At 48.2% G+C, this 18,006-nt stretch overlaps 2 protein-coding genes across 2 annotated transcripts in view; both read left to right on the top strand.

Moving 5' to 3' along the window:
* The first annotated feature begins 2,565 nt into the window (after positions 1–2,565).
* HIKESHI (heat shock protein nuclear import factor hikeshi) lies at positions 2,566–8,675 on the top strand. The gene is made up of 5 exons (XM_077341399.1): positions 2,566–2,722; positions 4,172–4,409; positions 5,586–5,737; positions 7,139–7,257; positions 8,273–8,675. Exons 1-5 carry the CDS (start codon positions 2,693–2,695, stop codon positions 8,325–8,327), a joined length of 594 nt encoding a protein of 197 aa, XP_077197514.1. The 5' UTR covers positions 2,566–2,692; the 3' UTR covers positions 8,328–8,675.
* Positions 8,676–11,607: 2,932 nt separating this feature from the next.
* The window catches only part of CCDC81 (coiled-coil domain containing 81), a 28,548-nt gene continuing 22,149 nt past the window's right edge, over positions 11,608–18,006 (top strand). The window contains exons 1-4 of the mRNA XM_077341400.1: positions 11,608–11,985; positions 14,231–14,292; positions 16,133–16,289; positions 17,435–17,691. Coding sequence (XP_077197515.1) covers positions 11,904–11,985; positions 14,231–14,292; positions 16,133–16,289; positions 17,435–17,691 — 558 coding nt within the window. The 5' untranslated portion in view covers positions 11,608–11,903. The remainder of the gene's footprint in view (positions 11,986–14,230; positions 14,293–16,132; positions 16,290–17,434; positions 17,692–18,006) is intronic.

The raw sequence follows: 18,006 nt of genomic DNA on the forward strand, positions 1-18,006 counted from the left end.
TCATGTCCTGCTGTAATAGGTTGTGTCCTGCTCCTTTTAGCTGATTAAAAAAAAAAGGAAGTCCAATTGTAAAGCTGTGATCTCACAAAAATCTCCGTTGCTTTTTAGTTGAACAAAGTTTTAGTCCAGTGGCACCTTTAGGATCAAGAAAATTTTATTCAAAGTGTGAATTCATATGTTCATGCCCGCTTCCTCTGACAATGAAATATCAGATTTATTTATTTATGTATTTATGTAATATTTTTGTATACCGCCCTCCCCGAAGGCTCAGGGCAGCTCACATTAAACAGAACAGAAACAATACAGATACCTTATATTAACAATAATGAATTAAGTGAAACCACAAGCAACATGGAATCGTGTATGTGTGTGTGTATTATGCAGCATTATGAAGCTGTTTAGCACAACCAAATGCCTTGTTAATTTACTGTCAGTGTTGGTGTAGTAGCTGGTGTCGGGCTAAGATCTGGGGGACGCAGCTTTGAGTCCTCACTGCCATGAAAGTCTTGCAGGGTGACTGGTCACACACGCTCAACCTAGCCTACCTCGCAGGATTGTTGTGAGGATAAAATGGGGAGTACAACAATGTAAGCCACTTTGTGGCTGCCTGTTGAGAAAAAAGGAGGGCATAAATGAAGAGTGGGAAATGGTTCTTTTTAGGAAATGCCTGCTGTGACAGTCCATGGCCAATAGAACATGCTAGGCTGGGTGAATTTGCTGTAGACAGGATACACATGCTCCTCGGAATTGCAGGAATCGGCTGTGTGCTAAGGATCATCTAGTCTAGATCATCCCATGCAAATATCAGAGGAACTTTCACACACATACAACTCACTCCATTGGTTGGCTACAGTTACAATCAAAGCTGTCCTGAAGGCATGTCTGCACAGTGGAGGGCAGTAAGCCTATCAAGTGTGCATGTGCACTACTCACACTCCATACAATTCCTTCTCTCACTTGGAATCATAGTGTTGGAAGGGACCTCCAGGGTCATCTAGTCCAACCCCTTGCACAATGCAGGAAATTCACAACTACTGGCTCACCCAGAGTGACCCTGATTCCATGCCCAGATGATGCCCTCCAAAACCCAGAATCCCTGGCCAGTCTGGCCTGGAGGACATTTGCGTCCCAGCCCCATGGGCATGCAAGAAAGGGCTACAAGAGCCAAGCTCAAAATTCTGCCTTTACAATCTGCCTAAATTTACAATCTGCCTAAGCTGAACTGTGGCGCAGAGTGGTAAGGCAGCGACATGCTATCTGAAACTCTGCCCATGAGGCTGGGAGTTTGATCTCAGCAGCCGGCTCAAGGTGGACTCAGCCTTCCATCCTTCCGAGGTCGGTAAAATGAGTACCCAGCTTGCTGCTGGGGGGTAAACTGGTAATGACTGGGGAAGGCACTGGCAAACCACCCCGTATTGAGTCTGCCATGAAAACGCTAGAGGGTGTCACTCCAAGGGTCAGACATGACCCGGTGCTTGCACAGGGGATACCTTTACCTTTTATGACTTGTGCAGCCTTTTGACATGGAAGCCAGTGTTATTGGAGTCCTCTCATAACTTACTCTCTTAATTGTGAATAAGCTTCTCTGCCAATGCTGGACCATGCGGAAACACTTCTGCTTGGTGGCTAGCGTGCTTTTCATCTGAGCTTTAGCTTGTCCATCGTAAATCAGTGTTGTTGTTTTCTTCTCAGGATGATGCTGTTAGGCACTGGCAAACCACCCCCGTATTGAGTCTGCCATGAAAATGCTAGAGGGCGTCACCCCAAGGGTCAGACATAACCCGGTGCTTGCACAGGGGATACCTTTACCTTTAAGCTGAACCGTGCTAAAAAATAACCTTTTATGGGAAAGCTTTTATTAGCTCATGTGAAGCAAAAGCTTCCCTGCTGAGGAGAAAGAGCCTGACAGCTCAATCTAGCACTGACAGCTTGATGTACAACTCTGCTCCAGGATAGTAAGGTTGAGTGTGCTGACAACTTTAAAGACTAGTAAATAATACAGCTAGCTTGACAAGATCTAGCCCAGGGGTAGTCAAACTGCGACCCTCCAGAGGTCCATAGACTACAATTCCCATGAGCCCCTGCCAGCGAACGCAGTTTGACTACCCCTGATCTAGCCTATGAAAGCTCATGTTTCACCATAATCAATCTGATAAGTCTTCCCCAAACCCTTCTGCTTGGTTTGCTTCAACAAACAAGGTTGCCCTGATTAATTCAGTGTGCATTAATTTTAAAAACAGCAATCCTTGATGAAGGCATCTTAACACATCAGGCCAGGCAATGAAAAATGCTCCAGACACAAGGGCCACAGTATCCACAGTGCGCTGCCACGGGTCCCCCTTCCGCCTCGGCCTGCGTGCATTTCAGCTTTGGAAACCAGCCAAACACCCTCAACTTCCGGCCGAAACTCAAGCGCCCCTGGGGCGCGACCTCCGTTGGGCTGCCGCTCTAGCCTTTTTTCTATGATGCGGCGGCCTGGCTTAGCTTTAGAACGGAAGTGCTCGTGGGAACGGCCGAAATGCATTCTGGGACACGTAGTCTCGTACGATGGGAGAATGCGACCTGGCCGTCCCTTTCTTCCACTTGCCCCGGATGTACTTCGGGGCGACGGAGGGCGTGAAAGCGCTCTCCTGGGCTAGTGAAGTGGAAGAATCCGCCGCGGGAGGCTTTAAGAGTGGGGGGCGGCGCCGCCATGTTTGGCTGCTTGGTGGCCGGGCGGCTGGTGAGTGGCGGCCGAAGACGGAGCGGGTGGGGGCGGTCTCCATGGAAACGGGAGCCGCAGTAGCCTTGGGAACGGCTGATCGCTGGGGAGGGAGGAAGAAGCGCTGGTTTCCATGACAACGCCTGAGCTGGGCGGGGGAGGGGGATCTGTAGAAATGAATGGGGATTCGTCGTTCTCGAAGTTTCTTTGGGTTCCAGGAGAAAAGCAGCGTCTAAACACCACCAATAAATGATGCTAATGAACATATTTTGAATCTAGGGGGACTCTTTAAAGCCAAAAAAGTTTTGTTTTACGGTAGGAGATTTTGTGGCAGATGCAACGTCATGGGATGGAAGTGATGCGTGCATGTTTCGAAGGAAAATGGGAGGGTAAACTACAGCATAATGGAAATGGCTAACAGCTTCCAGAGGGGAAAGCAGCCATTTGGATTGGTTTGTATCCACTTGAGATTGAATTGCATGGGAAATACCTTGGGGGTCAATAAATGGGAGAGCAGTGAGCAAATATATAATCAGTTGCTGATAGCAAATCCTTTCCCAGGTTAGATGGAAGAAATAATACAAAAAGCTACGTACAATACATAAAAACAATGGTATGAGATAGAAAAAGAGTGTAAAATTCGAGCACTGTTAAGTTTTCCAAGGTTCTGGAATGTATTGTAAACCTTCCCCTTCCCTTTTAAAAATCTTATGCAGGGGTCTGAGGATAATAAATTCATACAGTAAATAGTTAAAAGTCTACCAGGGGTAGTCAAATTGCGGCCCTCCAGATGTCCATGGACTACAATTCCCATGAGCCCCTGCCAGCATTCTGGCAGGGGCTCATGATAATTGTAGTTCATGGACATCTGGAGGGCCACAGTTTCGCTGGCAGGGGCTCATGGGAATTGTGGTCCATGGACATCTGGAGGGCCGCAGTTTGATTACTCCTGCAAGTGTCTCAACCTCTCCTGAGTAGATAATGCTGGCTTTGGTCTGATGCAGCATAGGGTAACTTCATGTGTTCAGGGAAGGCCTTCCAGGTAGTTCTCATTTTCCCCAGTGGTGTCCTTAGCTTCCAGTATGAGTCAGGGCATGTTGACTTGCTCTTTCGTCCTGCTATCCAGAAAAGATTGCCATTTAGTTGAGGTGTCATCACTCATGGACGCGGCAAGAGCTCCCAGCAGAAACCGGCTTTCATTTTGAGAGCCAGTTTGGTGTAGTGGTTAGGAGTGCTGATCTGGCACTCCGGGTTCGATTCTGCACTCCCCACATGCAGCCAGCTGGGTGACCTTGGGCTCGCCACAACACTGATAAAGCTGTTCTGAGTGAGCAGTAATATCAGGGCTCTCTCAGCCTCACCCACCGCACAGGGTGTCTGTTGTGTGGAGAAGAAAGGGAAGGCGAATAACTTTGAGACTCCTTTGGGTAGAGAAAAGTGGCATATAAGAACCAACTCTTCTTCTTATAGGTGCAGACTGTGGCGCAGCAGGTAGCAGAAGACAAGTTTGTGTTCGACTTGCCCGACTATGAGAGCATCAACCACGTGGTGGTCTTCATGCTGGGGACCGTGCCTTTCCCTGAGGGCATGGGCGGGTCAGTCTATTTCTGCTTTCCTGACGAGAACGGGGTGGCAGTGTGGCAGCTACTAGGCTTCGTGACCAATGAGAAACCAAGTGCCATCTTCAAAATTTCCAGCCTCAAATCTGGTAAGAATTGGGAGTGCCAGCTACCTCGCAGAGTTTCTGTTTTGGGGAGAGGAAGGGTAGGCGATTGTAAGCCACTTTGGGACTCCTTTAGGTAGTGAAAAGCAGGGTATAAGGTATAAGAAACCAGCTACCGTCTTTTTCTTCTATTGCGCAATTTAGAATATTGCAAGACTTGACTCTGCAGCTTCTGATGTCAGCCGTGCATTCCCAGTGGGAAGGGCCACGGTTCAGTGGCAGAACTCAGCTTTTGCATTTGATCACTTGAATAGGGTGGATCATGCTGAGCTAGGAAAACTAGAGGCCTGAGGCAGAAGGCGGCCAGCATGTTTCATTCTGATGTGGACTTGCACCCAGTTATTATTCGCATTTGTCTCAAATGACTGACAGAGCAAAACTATGGGAACACATACATTGGTCTTAAATGGAATTAAGCCATTGGTCTCTCGGCATCAGAAGAAAATCATCTGATAATGCATAAAGAAGTAAACCATCATGAACTAGTAAAGAAGGACTTGGTAGGCAAGAAAACAAAACAGAATGAGAAAAACAGAAAAGAATTGGGGGGTGGGGGGCTCCCATCCAAGTTGGCATTAGTTCTCCATAAAATCATTGAATCCAGTTGTAAGCAGTATTACAGGGGTGGCCAAATGGTAGCTTTCCAGATGTCCATGGACTACAATATCCATGAGCCAGGGCTCATAGGTAGTCCATGGACATCTGGAGAGCCACAGTTTGGCCACCCCTGCAATATTATATGCATCTAATTTTTAAAAAGGCTTCCATATGATTACAGAACATTCTTAATGACATATATTCGACATTCCCTCAGATACATTATAAAACCATTCCAGATTGTCATAAAGCCCTTCCTTCCTTCCTTCCTTCCTTCCTTCCTTCCTTCCTTCCTTCCTTCCTTGCTTCCTTGCTTCCTTGCTTCCTTGCTTCCTTGCTTCCTTGCTTCCCTCCCTCCTTCCTTTTCCTTTTCCTTTTGTTTCTCTTCTGTCCTCTTCCTTCCATCCATCTGGCATTGGCTAATGAGCAATCTAGCTGCGACTGCTTTTCCAAAGAAAAATGTGTTGATGGGGCATTTGTTAGTACATGTCCCTTTAATGTGCTTCTGCAGGTAACCGAGACCTTAGGGCCACTTCTGACATCTTTCTCCCCCCTCCCCCATAGGGAAAGGCAGCCAGCATCCCTTTGGAGCCATGAATATCCCTCAAATGCCGTCAGTGGCCCAGATTGGGGTTTCCGTGGAGCTGCTTGAGGTCCTGGCCCAGCAGACCCCTGTAGCCAGCGCTGCCGCATCGTCCATCAATTCATTCACCGAGGTAATCGGAAATCGTCCTTGTTTCCAGCCGCTGTTAGCAAAGCAACCTCTTTGCATCTCTAGATCAGGGGTTCTTAACCTGGGGTCCACGGACCCTTAGGGGGGTCCACAGATGGGTTTCGGTGGAGGGGTCTGTGAACCAGGCACAACCATGATTCCCCCCCCATTGATTTCCTTCGTGTTACTTTGAAAATTGTGTTTGTGAACAACGTTCTTAATTATGTCATTGCAGTAATGTTTCACCAAACAAATGTAGGCGGGCATAGGATGCCACTGTACGCGTGCAGGTAACGTAGAATCACCTTGCTGTGACATTTTTCTCTGGTGGGGAGAACTCCATAGCTTTTGTCAGATCCTCAAAGGGGTCTGCGCCCCCCAAGGGTTAAGAACCACTGGTCTAGATCTTATAGCCGTATTAGTAGTGGTGTCGGAAAGAGCTGTAAAGTCACAACTGACTTCTGGTGATCTCCCATAAGATGTTCAAGGCAAGAGGCAAACAGAGATTCTTGCCTCTGCAGAGCAACTTCCTTCATTATTCTGATTTTTATGAAAACGCCATTTCTATTTCAGTTTAAATCCATTACTCATCTGTGTCAGGATCAGTCCCTGCTCTCTGCCATGATTATTGCTCAGTGAACCTGTCTGACTCCATCTTGTATGCTGTGTCTGTGCTGTGTCTTTGCTGGAACGCTCCCATGTAACCAAAACGTTCTCATGTATCCAAAGTCCCTGCTTGTAGTTTTTCTCTGATTCCCCATGCTTTGATCCTTGCATTTTCACACTGCATATTCCCCCCTATTGTGAAGCAATGTTGCCCCGTTCCTGTAAACAGCTTATCAACTAGCCTGAGGCGCCGGCCTGACCAAGGCCGCGCTAACTTCAACACCTTGGCAGGAAGCCTGGGATGACACCTGGGTGAGGGGCTCCCCCCTCCCTTGGGAACGCTCAAGTTTTGGGCGGGAGAAAAGTATTGATAAGTGCCTGCTGTTCTTGTATCAAACAGATTTGACTTCGAACATTATAATGATCTGATCTACTACCAATTAAAGCTTTCTTCTCATAGAAGTTTTGTTGTGAGTTTTGTCAGCACTTGACAATCTTCCTTGTGCAGGGGGTTGGACTAGATGACCCTAGAGATCCCTTCCAGCTCTACGATTCTATGATCCCAAGTCTCCAATTACATTATCATTTTTCCTATCTTACAATCTGAAAATGTCTTTAAGTAATATAGTAAATTACTGAAATCCTTGTTCTTTCCCCCCCTTGAATTACTTTAATATATATAATAAAAATAATGCCTCCTTTTCACTATACTTTTAGTTCCTTTTGTGAATTTTTTTTAATGGCTGCAAGACTGCTGAGGACATTCTAATTGGTGACTTCTCCCCCCCCCCCTTTTCAGTTCACGCAGAAGATGCTAGACAATTTTTATAACTTCGCTTCGTCGTTTGCCGTCACTCAAGCCCAGATGACCCCAAACCCGACTGAAGCTTTCATCCCTGCCAACGTAGTTCTGAAATGGTAAGAGAAAAGAAAGCTCATCTCAGCTCTCGAATAATGCAAGATCTCCTGGAGGGCTGGATGAGCGATGCATCAACAGTCTTAGTTTTATCCCGGCCTTTTCAGTTCAGCAGCAGGCCCATGCTTCATGAATCACCTTCCTCTTAATCTCCCCACACCAGACACCCTGGGAGGTAGGTGGGGCTGAGAGAACTCTGCGAGAACAGTCCTAAGAGAACTGTGACTAGCCCAAGGTCGTCCAGCTTGCTGCATGTGGAGGAGGAGCGGAGAATCCATCCCAGTTCTCCAGATTGGAGGCTGCCACTCTCAAACTCTACACCAAGCTGGTTCAGACTGCTCATTGGAAGGACTGGGGGAACTGCGTTGTGTCTCTTACACAGGCATATACCGTATTTGCCGGCGTACAAGGCGACTGGGCGTATAAGACGACCCCCCAACATTTCAACTCAAAATATTGAGTGAGCCCAGTGGGGGGGGAGCCGCCCGCTGCTCGCCGCTCGCCGCTCACCGCCGCCCGCCGCCGCCGCCCGTGGCGCTGCTCACCCAGTGGGGGGGAGCCGCTCGCCGCTCCCCGCCGCCGCTCGCCGCCTGCCGGCGCAGCTCACCCAGTGGAGGGGAGCCGCTCGCCGCCGCTCGCCGCTCCCCACCACCCGCCGCCCGCCGGCGCAGCTCACCCAGTAGGGGGGAGCCGCCCACCGCCGCTCGCCGCCGCTCGCCGCCGCTTGCTGCTCGCCAGAAGAGCACCCGGCGTATAAGACGGCCCCCCCACTTGGAGACATGTTTTTCAGAGGAAAAAAAGCCGTCTTATACGCCGGCAAATACGGTACCTGTTTAAGTCCAAAAGTAACAGGGAAAGACTGGGCTCGTCTCAGCTAGCCAACAGGGATCCCCTCTGTGCTTACAGAAAGGGGAAGATCACGCCTGTAACTTGTGGTTTGTCTTTCGTTGCACATCTGAATCTCATCGTAATCACTAGCACAGCAAAAGCTTGAGTGGTGTCCCCTCTTCCTTCCAGGTATGAGAATTTCCAGAGACGACTAACTCAGAACCCTTTCTTCTGGAAGACATAATGGCATCGTGAGAAACAAACAAAGGGAGCCATCTAAGAAAGCCGTGGAATCATCGCAAGGCCAAGCGGACGGGAACGCTCAGCTTTCAGAACCTCCCTGGGACTTGGTTTAAAGTTAAAGCCCTTGAAAGTAGCCATTGTAGGTCGGGTGGTGTTTTGCTGTTGCCGAAAATCCTGAGCCTCAACAAAAACAAACGGATTATTCGGTATTGATAAAATTATGACATTTGTGCCATCGAACCGAGGAAACAAACAAGATCGCTCCCGACCTGAGTCTTCTTTGATTCCTTTGGGTCTGACATATTAGGTATACACAATCTGTAAGTAAATTTTTGGTAGAAGCCCATGATTTTTTTTTCTTTCCTAAATTGTGGTCGTTGATAGTTGGACAAAAGTAACCGACGGTGGGGAATTGCACAGCTCTGATGCTGACAGTGAGGAAGTTGAAACTTCCAAGGTTTTCTATGCCTTGCCCTCCCTCCCCCCCTCCCCGCTCCTATGGGAAGGCTTGGAAGGGCAGCCGTGAAGGTGCTAGAAAAGGTGCATATTTGTACAGAGGTGTGGCTGGCAACCAAAAGTCAGGTTAATTCATGCTGTAGTATTCCGCATGGCTATTCATAGGTATGAAAGTTGGACAATGAAGAAAGCTGCCTGGAAGAAAGGTGATTCTTTTGAAATGAGAGGTTAGAGGGAGAGTTTTACCTTGGACCGCCAAAAAGACACATCTGTAGCTTCTAGATCAAAACAATTGTGAACTCTCCCAAGATCAGGCTTTTTCAACCAGGGTTTTGTGAAGCCCTGGGGTTTCTTTTTTTTTAATTATTCTTTTTTATTTTTGTTATATATAAAGCGTTTACAGAAAAGTAAAAAAACAAAGAAAGAAAAACCAGCTAGCAAAACAATTATTATTACATAGGAGAAAATAGTATGATAATGTCTTAAGGAAATATGTGGTCAATTCCCATCGCATTATTGGTCTTGACCTAAAAATTACTACTATCTTTCTTAAGAGAGTCCAAGTAATAACACCACTGTTCGTCATATTCTTCAGGTTTATTATTAACCATATTAGTAAGTCTTAACATTTTTGCTAGGTCCGCTAATTTGTCTAGCCATATAGAAATAGTTGGAGTCTCAGTCGCCTTCCAGTGCTTCGTCTACACCAGGGGTAGTCAAACTGCGGCCCTCCAGATGTCCATGGACTACAATTCCCAGGAGCCCCTGCCAGCTCCTGGGAATTGTAGTCCATGGACATCTGGAGGGCTGCAGTTTGACTACCCCTGGTCTACACCAACCGCACCGCTGTAGTTGCATGGAAGAAGATTCTAGAAGAACTCGGTAAAACACTTGGATGAAAGCTTAACAACATAGATTCAGGATTCAGTGGATACCGCATTTTCAATATTTCCTGTAACACCATATGTCTTTTGGCCCAATACGTTTTTGCTTTCTCACAATTCCACCACATATGATAAAAAGAACCAGTTACTTTATTACATTTCCAGCATTTATTGTCAAACCCAGATGAAATTTTTGCAACAACCTTGGGGTAATGTACCACCTATAGAACATCTTATACCAATTTTCCCTTAAAATCTGACTGTTAGTTTGTTTAGGGATTTTAGTCCATGCGCATTCCCATTCTTCCATGGCAATTGTAAAACCTAAATTTTGCATCCATTTAATCATACCGTTTTTGACTTGTTCTGGGGTTTCTTGATGGCCCTGGAAAGGTTTCCTGAATGGATAGGAGTTAATTAATTTAGTTAGTTAATTTAGATTAAAAAAAAGTTTTAAAAACATTTATCGGGTGATGTGACCACTCACCCCTATCCAGATGTCCAATGATGGGCCTGGAGGGGCCTGTCAGACGTTGCAAGGACTCACAACCAACTTCTTAGAAATAGAAAGTTTATTGAGAAGTACTTCATACACCTAGACTAGAGAAGTCAAATCTGCCTGAGGACAGATTTACTCCTCCTTATCAATACAGTTCTCCCGCCCAAAACTTGAAAGTTCCCAAGGGAGGGGAGGAAGGAAGAGGAGCCAGATACAATTAAAAACAGTGTTACTTTCACATGTCCTTGGCTGTCTACAGGTTTAGATAAGGTGTTATGGTTACCAGAAGCTGGCCCAGCTGAGAGGCCTCAAAGAAAAGAACATTCAAAGATAATGGCAACATCAACATAGTTTCACTTTTAACAAGCATGCATGATATAGGGGCCTGGAGCTCCCAGGCACCAAGCAGCAAAGTTCAATCTAACTGTCATGGAGATATTCAGGCTAATTGACAGGGTTTTCTAACAAACCTGACAGGGCCCTGGGTGGGCATGTCCACAGCTGTGCTTCCCAGCCATACTCTGCACAAGCATGCCACTACTGGAGGTTCTCAAAGCCTGAAGAATGTCTCAGGGGTTCTTCAATGGCAAAAAAAGTAAAGAAAGGCTCTCCTAGATGCATCGTGTTTTGGTCTCAGTAGGAGAAAACAGGAGTCAGTGGGAAACAACAATGCAAGGAAAATTTGGAAGGCAGCATGGAAAACGGAAGACCCACTGCAAGATGGATCGAGTCAATGAGCTGCGGCCCTCAGTTTGCAAGACCCAAGGGATATGCTTGTCTGGTATTTGTGCTTCTCCTGTCCTTGTGATTTTATGCAAGCAATTTTTCAATGCTAGCTCGATCTCATCAAATCTCATTAGTATTTGGGTGGGGCCCCACCAAGGACATCCAGAGGCAGCCAATGGCAAAAGGCCTAGACTACAGGGGGTCATTGTAAATCAGCTGAGACTTAACTCATTTATGTCACCTGCTGGGCCCAACTGAAGCTCCCTCTGCCCCAGTATTTTGTTTCCTACTGTGAATACTTCCATGAGTCGCTGGCAGGGGCTCATGGGAATTGTAGTCCATGGGCATCTGGGGAGCCACAGTTTGGCCCCCCGCCTGCGCTATCAGATTCTCTCCCGCACGAGCGTGACTTGCCAGGAGCTGATCACGTGACCCCTCCTGTCCCACAGAATCAAAGCGGCGCCGCGAACAATCAATCTTTTGATTCAGGTCGGCCGCCTCTCTTCCGAAGGCTTTCAAAGGAAGGCGTCCGACCGGCTTGCGCTCCGATTGGCTGGCGGCCGCATCCCGATTCGCCGCGTTCCCTGCCAGTCGCCTGTTCTCATTATCGCTGTAGCCCTTTCAAGACCGCGACGGCCAATGAGCTTCCAGCCTCCGCGGCGTTCGAGCCCGGAGGGCTATTATGACGTCTCCCCTAGCAACTGTGAGGTCGGCCGGCGTCCTAGCGACGGCCCGCCCCCTCCCCTTCGCGGGCCCGCCCCCTCGGAGGCTTGGCTTTCTCCACGCTCGGCTCGGCTTGGATCTCCACTTTGGGGTCACGGTGTAGAGCGGCAAAGGGAGGCGCGGGGACGGCCATGGAGGCGAGCTGGCCCTGGCCTTGCTGGGAAGCGCGGTGAACAGGCAGCTTGGCATGTGACGGACAGCCCCTCTTCCTTGGGAGAGCATCCCCGGAGCAGCGCAGTCTACCCGCGGGGCGGCGGCGTTCGGCTTCGGCGAGGGGGAGGATGCGAAAATGCTGGACAGCATCCACAATGCGATCCTGGAGGCCGGTGGCAAGAGCCTGTTCTTTACACTCTCCAAGCTCACTTCGGAGGGTAAGCGACCCCCAAAGAGTGTCCTGAACGGCGGTGGGTGGGCCTGGCGATGCTTGAGGAGGAGAAGGGAGACCCCACCTGCCCGAATTGCCATTTTTCTCCAGGTGAGGGTCTGGATCTCCAGGCCCCACCTGGAGGTTGGCAGCCCTAGGTGGGAAAGATGCTGTCCATTCTCAAGAAAGCGGGATAAGTGTTCATAACAGAGAAGAAGTTGGGTTGAGGGCAGAGAGAAAGAGAGTTTAGGGGTGGAGGGAGTTGGGGAGAGAAAGGGGGCACGGTGTAGGTGTCCTGGAGTGGGGGAGGCAGTGGGGGAGGGTGGGCGTTCTTTTAGGGGCAGTGGGTCATAATTAAGTCCCTCTGCAGCGCTGAGATGATCCCCCTCCCATCTGCTCAATAATTTTCTAAAGGGAGTTTTCAAGTGTACTTTTGCAATCCTTTTATCCCTGAGCTTCTGTTTTAAAAATTGCTCATCATGCCTATAAGGACAGCTGTTATCTCAATAGAACGGAGCCATCCCATCCTGTGTGCACAGCCTATGCCTGTGTTTCTCTACTCAAAACTGGCAATAAACAGCAAGGATGCTCTGATAGGTCTTCTTACCTCTCTGTGAGCCTCTTCTGCCATCCTTCCCTCTCTCCATGATATTTTCCCTTCTGTTAAAATTTAATCTGGAAATTCCTTGGGGCAGAGACCTGTCCCCCTTTTGCTCTGTAAAAGGACACGCATGTCCATGTTCAGAACAAAGTCTGATTCCGGGGGCACCTTTAAGACCAAAAACGTTTCAATCTGAGTGAAGAATTGGTTTTGGAGGGGGGCAAGTCCCAAAAGTCTGACTTATAAGGATCATTGATGAAGTTTGAGTCCAGGGGCATGATATGTTTGTCAGGTCAAGTTTGTTTATACGGTTACACACCAGGAGGCAGATAAAACTTTAACCAACCAAGTTTAATTCTGGGTATGAGCTTTCTTGTGCATGCATACTGGGTGCATGCACATGAAAACCTATACCCTGAATTAAATTTTGTTGGTCTTAAACGAGTTACTGGACTCAGACTTGGTTCTGCTGCTTCAGACCACCCTAAGTTGATGTGAAGCTCACCCCCCAAGCTCAGTGTGGATTCTTATTACTTTCCTTCCCCTTCTTCAAATGCAGCTATGAGGGCCATTTTCAGTGGGAGAGGGACGTTAACCCTTTCCTCACCTGCTTTCTCTCTGCTGAAAAAATGCTACCCTTAAGCTGCCTGTGCTCTCTTTTGGTATTTCCCTTCCACCAAAAGGATACGAATCTCACGGGAGGGGTGGGTTTCAGTAGGAGAGCCAGCTGGGCGTAGCGGTTAAGAGTGGCAACCTCTAATCTGGAAAGCTGGGTTTGATTCCCCGCTCCTCCCCCGCATGCAGCTAGCTGGGTGACCTTGGACTAGTCACCGTTCTTTTAGAGCTGTTCTCACAGAGCAGTTCTGTCAGAGCTCTCTCAGCCACACCTACCTCACAGGGTGTCTGGTTGTGGGGAGAGGAAGGGAAGGCGATTGTAAGCCACCTTGAGATTGTAAGCCACCTTTATTATCCTTTGGATAATAAAAGGCAGGATATAAAACATAACCAATCTTCTTTTTCTAGGAAGATGCATCCCCAGCCCCATGTAGGTCTGTCCTAGGACTGCCAGATCTGGGTTGGGAAATAAGTGAAATTTTTTGGGGTAGGGCCTGGGGGGGAGGAGGGTTTTCCGGGTCATGCTTAGAAGCATCCTGACAGATCTCTGATTATCCAGTTCATGTGTGAGCCTGCAGATACTGGAATGGCTAAACAGGGAACCTGAGATAACCTACAGAACCTGCTCTTAGACATACACACGCTTTTTGTAAACTCTGTGGTTACCTGAGCCACACCTGATCTCTTGCAAAGTTTATCCTGCTTATCAACACTTGGTTGTTTGAGCAACTCAGCGTCTTACAGTGTATCCATCTTACTCGCCTATGATTTTTAAATGTGGCATTAAAATAAGCACATTTGGAAGGACCAGGCTCAGCGGCAAACCTTTCAAGTCCATAAATCACATTTTAAAAATGATATGGAGGTGGCTCATCCCCTTCTCCTAAAATATCCAGCTGAAATTGGATGCACGGGGAGCCGTAGATAGGCCAAGAGATGCTGCCGGTAACACTTGCACAGGAGTTTCATCTCTTTTCCCAGGTAGAGGATGTTCTATAATGCATGATAAATACCTGCATTCCCTTTTCCGTTTCAGAGGTCTTCAGCATTTGGGACACGGTTTCTGAATTTGTTGAAAAGCAACTCTCCATGAATAAGGTGAGCCTTCTTGGGTATTCCGTTCTTTGCAGTTTCATTTACTAGATTTTAAAATCTCACCGTACCTTCAAGGAGCTGAGGAATGCAAATGTGGCCCTTCCCTCGATCTACCTTCCCAGGTTAAGGTAAGAAAGGGACAGGCTCAAGGTCACCGAGGGATCTTCAGTGCACAGTAGAAATTGGAAATCAAATACCTATTCTGTGTTATTCTGTGATTCCAACACTCGAGAATTCTCATAAAAGAGTCAGACTGGTATAGTGCTTAAGTGAAATGGCCTGTAATCTGGAGAACCAGGTTTGATTTCCCATTCCTCCATATGCAGCCAGCTGTATGACTTTGGGTTAGTCACAGCTCTCTCAGAGCTCTCTCAGCCCCACCTTCCTCGCAGCGTGTCTGCTTTGGGGAATGGGAGGTAGGTTTTGGGGAGGGTAGGTGTGATTGTTGGCTGCTTTGAGACACATGAACAAGTAACAGAAAGGGAAACAAAAACTCAACCTGAAAAACAGGCGAGAACCAAAAAGGCTAGGGGTAAAATCAATTATAGAAAAATGTGAACAATTTATTATTGGAGCTCAAATGTTTAAAAACCGTAAAAGAATTTCTATTTGGCACACAAAAAAATCCAAGTGAGTATGCCAATAATGCCAGAAATTTAGACTTTGTCCTAACACGTTTTGATCATATAGATCTTCGTCACAGGTCAATTATATAGATGCACAGAGAAGTAAATAACTAAGTAAATAATAATGTTTACAATTTTCAACAGAGGGGGAACTTATTTGATCTATTAATGGCTAGTTTTGGTCCTGCAAAGATTAGCAGAAGATTCTCAGCCAGCAAATATTTTTTATTCCTCTCCTGGATATTGGAGAATATTGTGTGCTTTTGTCCAATATGACCTGGGGCCAGTTACAGTTCTCTCAGGACTCTCTTGGCCCCACATGCCTCACAGGATGTCTGATGTGGGGAGAGGAGTGGAAGGCAATTACCAGCCTCTCTGAGATATAAGACTTACTGGGTGACCGGAGGCCTGTCACAGTTCTATCAGAGCTCTCTCAGCCTCACCTGCCTCACAGGATGACTGTTGAGAGTAGACGAAGGGAAGGCCCCTTTGAGACCCCTCCAGTTAGTAAAAAGTGGGATACAAAAAACCGCACACTCCGTTTTCTTGTGAAAGCTGCCACAGTGTGCCCACCGTTAAGAGAAAAGGCAAGTAAGTCAACTTGTTTCATTTTACCCCCCAGCAGCAAGCGGGGTACTCATTTTACCGATCTCGGAAGGATGGAAGGCTGAGTCAACCTTGAGCCGGCTGCTGGGATTGAACTCCCAGCCTCATGGTCAGACAGCTTCAGACAGCATTTCTGCTGCTTTCCACTCTGGGCCACAAGAGGCTCTTTTTGTAGATGATATCTTTATGCATTTTATCTGTTGTATATTGCTTGATGTACCCCGCCCTGAGTCTGTTGAGAAAGGGTGGGTAACAAATATAATAACCATCACAAAGGACCCGGCTTCAATCTCCAGCGGAGGTGATAGCAGACGCGGAAGGCTATGAAACCCTGCTGCCAGTCTGAGTGGGCAATATTAACTGATGGACAGCTGGTCTGATTCAGTATTGGGTGGTTTCATGTGCCCATGTATCCTTGAGGGTGTCTGCTCAGGAAGAGGGGCTACAGACCGGGGGCACAGTGGCAGGCAATGGAAAGGGGCTCTTGGCCACTCTCTGGCTAGGATCCCCCGCAACCAGGACCCGTCCCAGCCTGTGTCCCTGGGTTCCTATTTCATTTTGCTTCTCCGAACTGACGCGATTCCCCCATCCGGCGTTATCGTCTTTTCTAGGGCGTCTCAATCCCTGGCTTGGGGACGTTTTCCTTCTTCAGGCAGAAGCTTGAGCTGGGCGCCAACAAGCACATCCTCGTCCAAAGGCCGGTCTTCCTTCTGTCTGAGAAACTCGTGCAGATTCACGGACTGAAGCGTAACAAAGTACACAGTCCTGGTAAGAGATTCAGCTTTCCTCTCCGGCTGCATCTGCAGGGAACGTTCGGAAGCTGGTGGTCGCTAAGCAACCGGCGTCCCGCAAGGGCAAAGAACTTCTCTGAACGGCCAGGAGGGATAGAGGGTGGAGGCACTGAGGGTGGCAGCATTGTTGTGCGCCTGGCTGGGTCGCAGAACAAAAATTGGTCTTTGGGAAGCCAGCTGGAGGTGCTTTTGACAAACATAGATTCAGAAAACACTTGTATTCAGAACGCTCGAGTTTTTTTCCCCATCGCGGTCTCAGTTCTGCACCATAGAAATGGTTCTGAGCCGTAGAAATGACGTGACAAGCACATACTGGCTAACGCTAGTGACATCAACCACCACCGCAATTACAGACCTTTTGCAGTAGAAATCTGCAAGCTGTTTAAAAATGTTGTCGTTGTTGTGCGGCAAGGTGGAGGGGGAAAAATTAACATGGATGGCTTCGTTGCAGACAGTGAAATCTGGGATCCAATGTCCATCTGCATTAAGGCTGCCAGTTCCAGCAGATTTGGGGGGGCGATGCTTGGGAAGGGTGGGGTCTGGGGAAGGGGGAGGAGCTCAGAGGAAATGCGATACCATAGATTCCGTCCTTTGAAGTTGCATTTTCTTCAGGGCAGCTGGCCTCTGTTGTAATTCTGGGAGAACTGCAGGCCCCACTTGGAGGCTGGAAACCCTGCTCTGCATGCACACTTTCTTGCAAGCAGAAAGCTAGCGCTGCAAGGAATACGTTTCTACACCTCCCTTTTTCTTGCTGGGCTGGTTTTGTACATATGGGAGCATTCCTCCATAGTCTCCAATGTTGCAGTCTGTTCCAACACCTCATTCTTCCGCGTGTGTGAACAGGATTTACAAAAGAACTATTCACTATGTGGCTGGGGAGGTGGGGGGATGGGACCCGGGGTTGTCCAACAGATCCTGAGCATGTTTAACCATTGCACTGCCGTAATGCTGAAGGCAGGTGTGAGTGGGGCTTTTTCCAGAGGAGCCCCAAAGAAGGAGAAGGTAGTGGGCCCCACACTCTCTACATGAGCATGTTTGTGGCAGTTCCTGTGAGGCGCTGCATCTCATGCCAGGGACCTTTCTCCCTGCCGTTCGTCTTTTCCCTCCCACTCCACCAACCAGGTGATATCCCGATTGTGCAGCTGAACTTCATCGTGCTCTCCCTGGAGGGCCCCTTCAACAGGGAGATTGTGGAAGGATGCGTCCGGGAGACGCTCTTGTTCTTCTCGCGGTCCATCGCCAACAAGCAGAACGTGGAGTTCACCTTCAAGGGGATCGGCGTCCTCGTGATCCGGAACAACAAAGTGAAGATGAAGTTCTACAAGGACTTCCTTCAGGCCATGGACGGGAGCGGAAATTTGCTAAAAGCGCTTTCAAACGTAAATCCATCGTAGGGTTACTCGCTCTGAGTTGGGAGATAACTGGAGATTTTGGGGGTGGAGCCTAAGGGGGCGGGGTTTGGGGAGGGGCCTTAACTGGAGATTTTGGGGTGGAGCCTAAGGAGGGCAGGGTCTGGGGAGGGGAGTGGCCTTAACTGGAGATTTTGGGGGTGGAGCCTAAAGAGGGCAGGGTTTTGGGAGGGGAGAGGCCTCAGCAAGGTATAATGCTATACAGTCCCCCTTCCCAAGTGGCCATTTTCTACAGGTGAACTGATCTCTGTCATCTAGATATCAGTTGTGATAGCCCGAGATCTC

The sequence above is a fragment of the Paroedura picta genome, chromosome 6 (genome assembly GCF_049243985.1).
Source record: "Paroedura picta isolate Pp20150507F chromosome 6, Ppicta_v3.0, whole genome shotgun sequence".
Lineage (NCBI taxonomy): Eukaryota > Metazoa > Chordata > Lepidosauria > Squamata > Gekkonidae > Paroedura > Paroedura picta.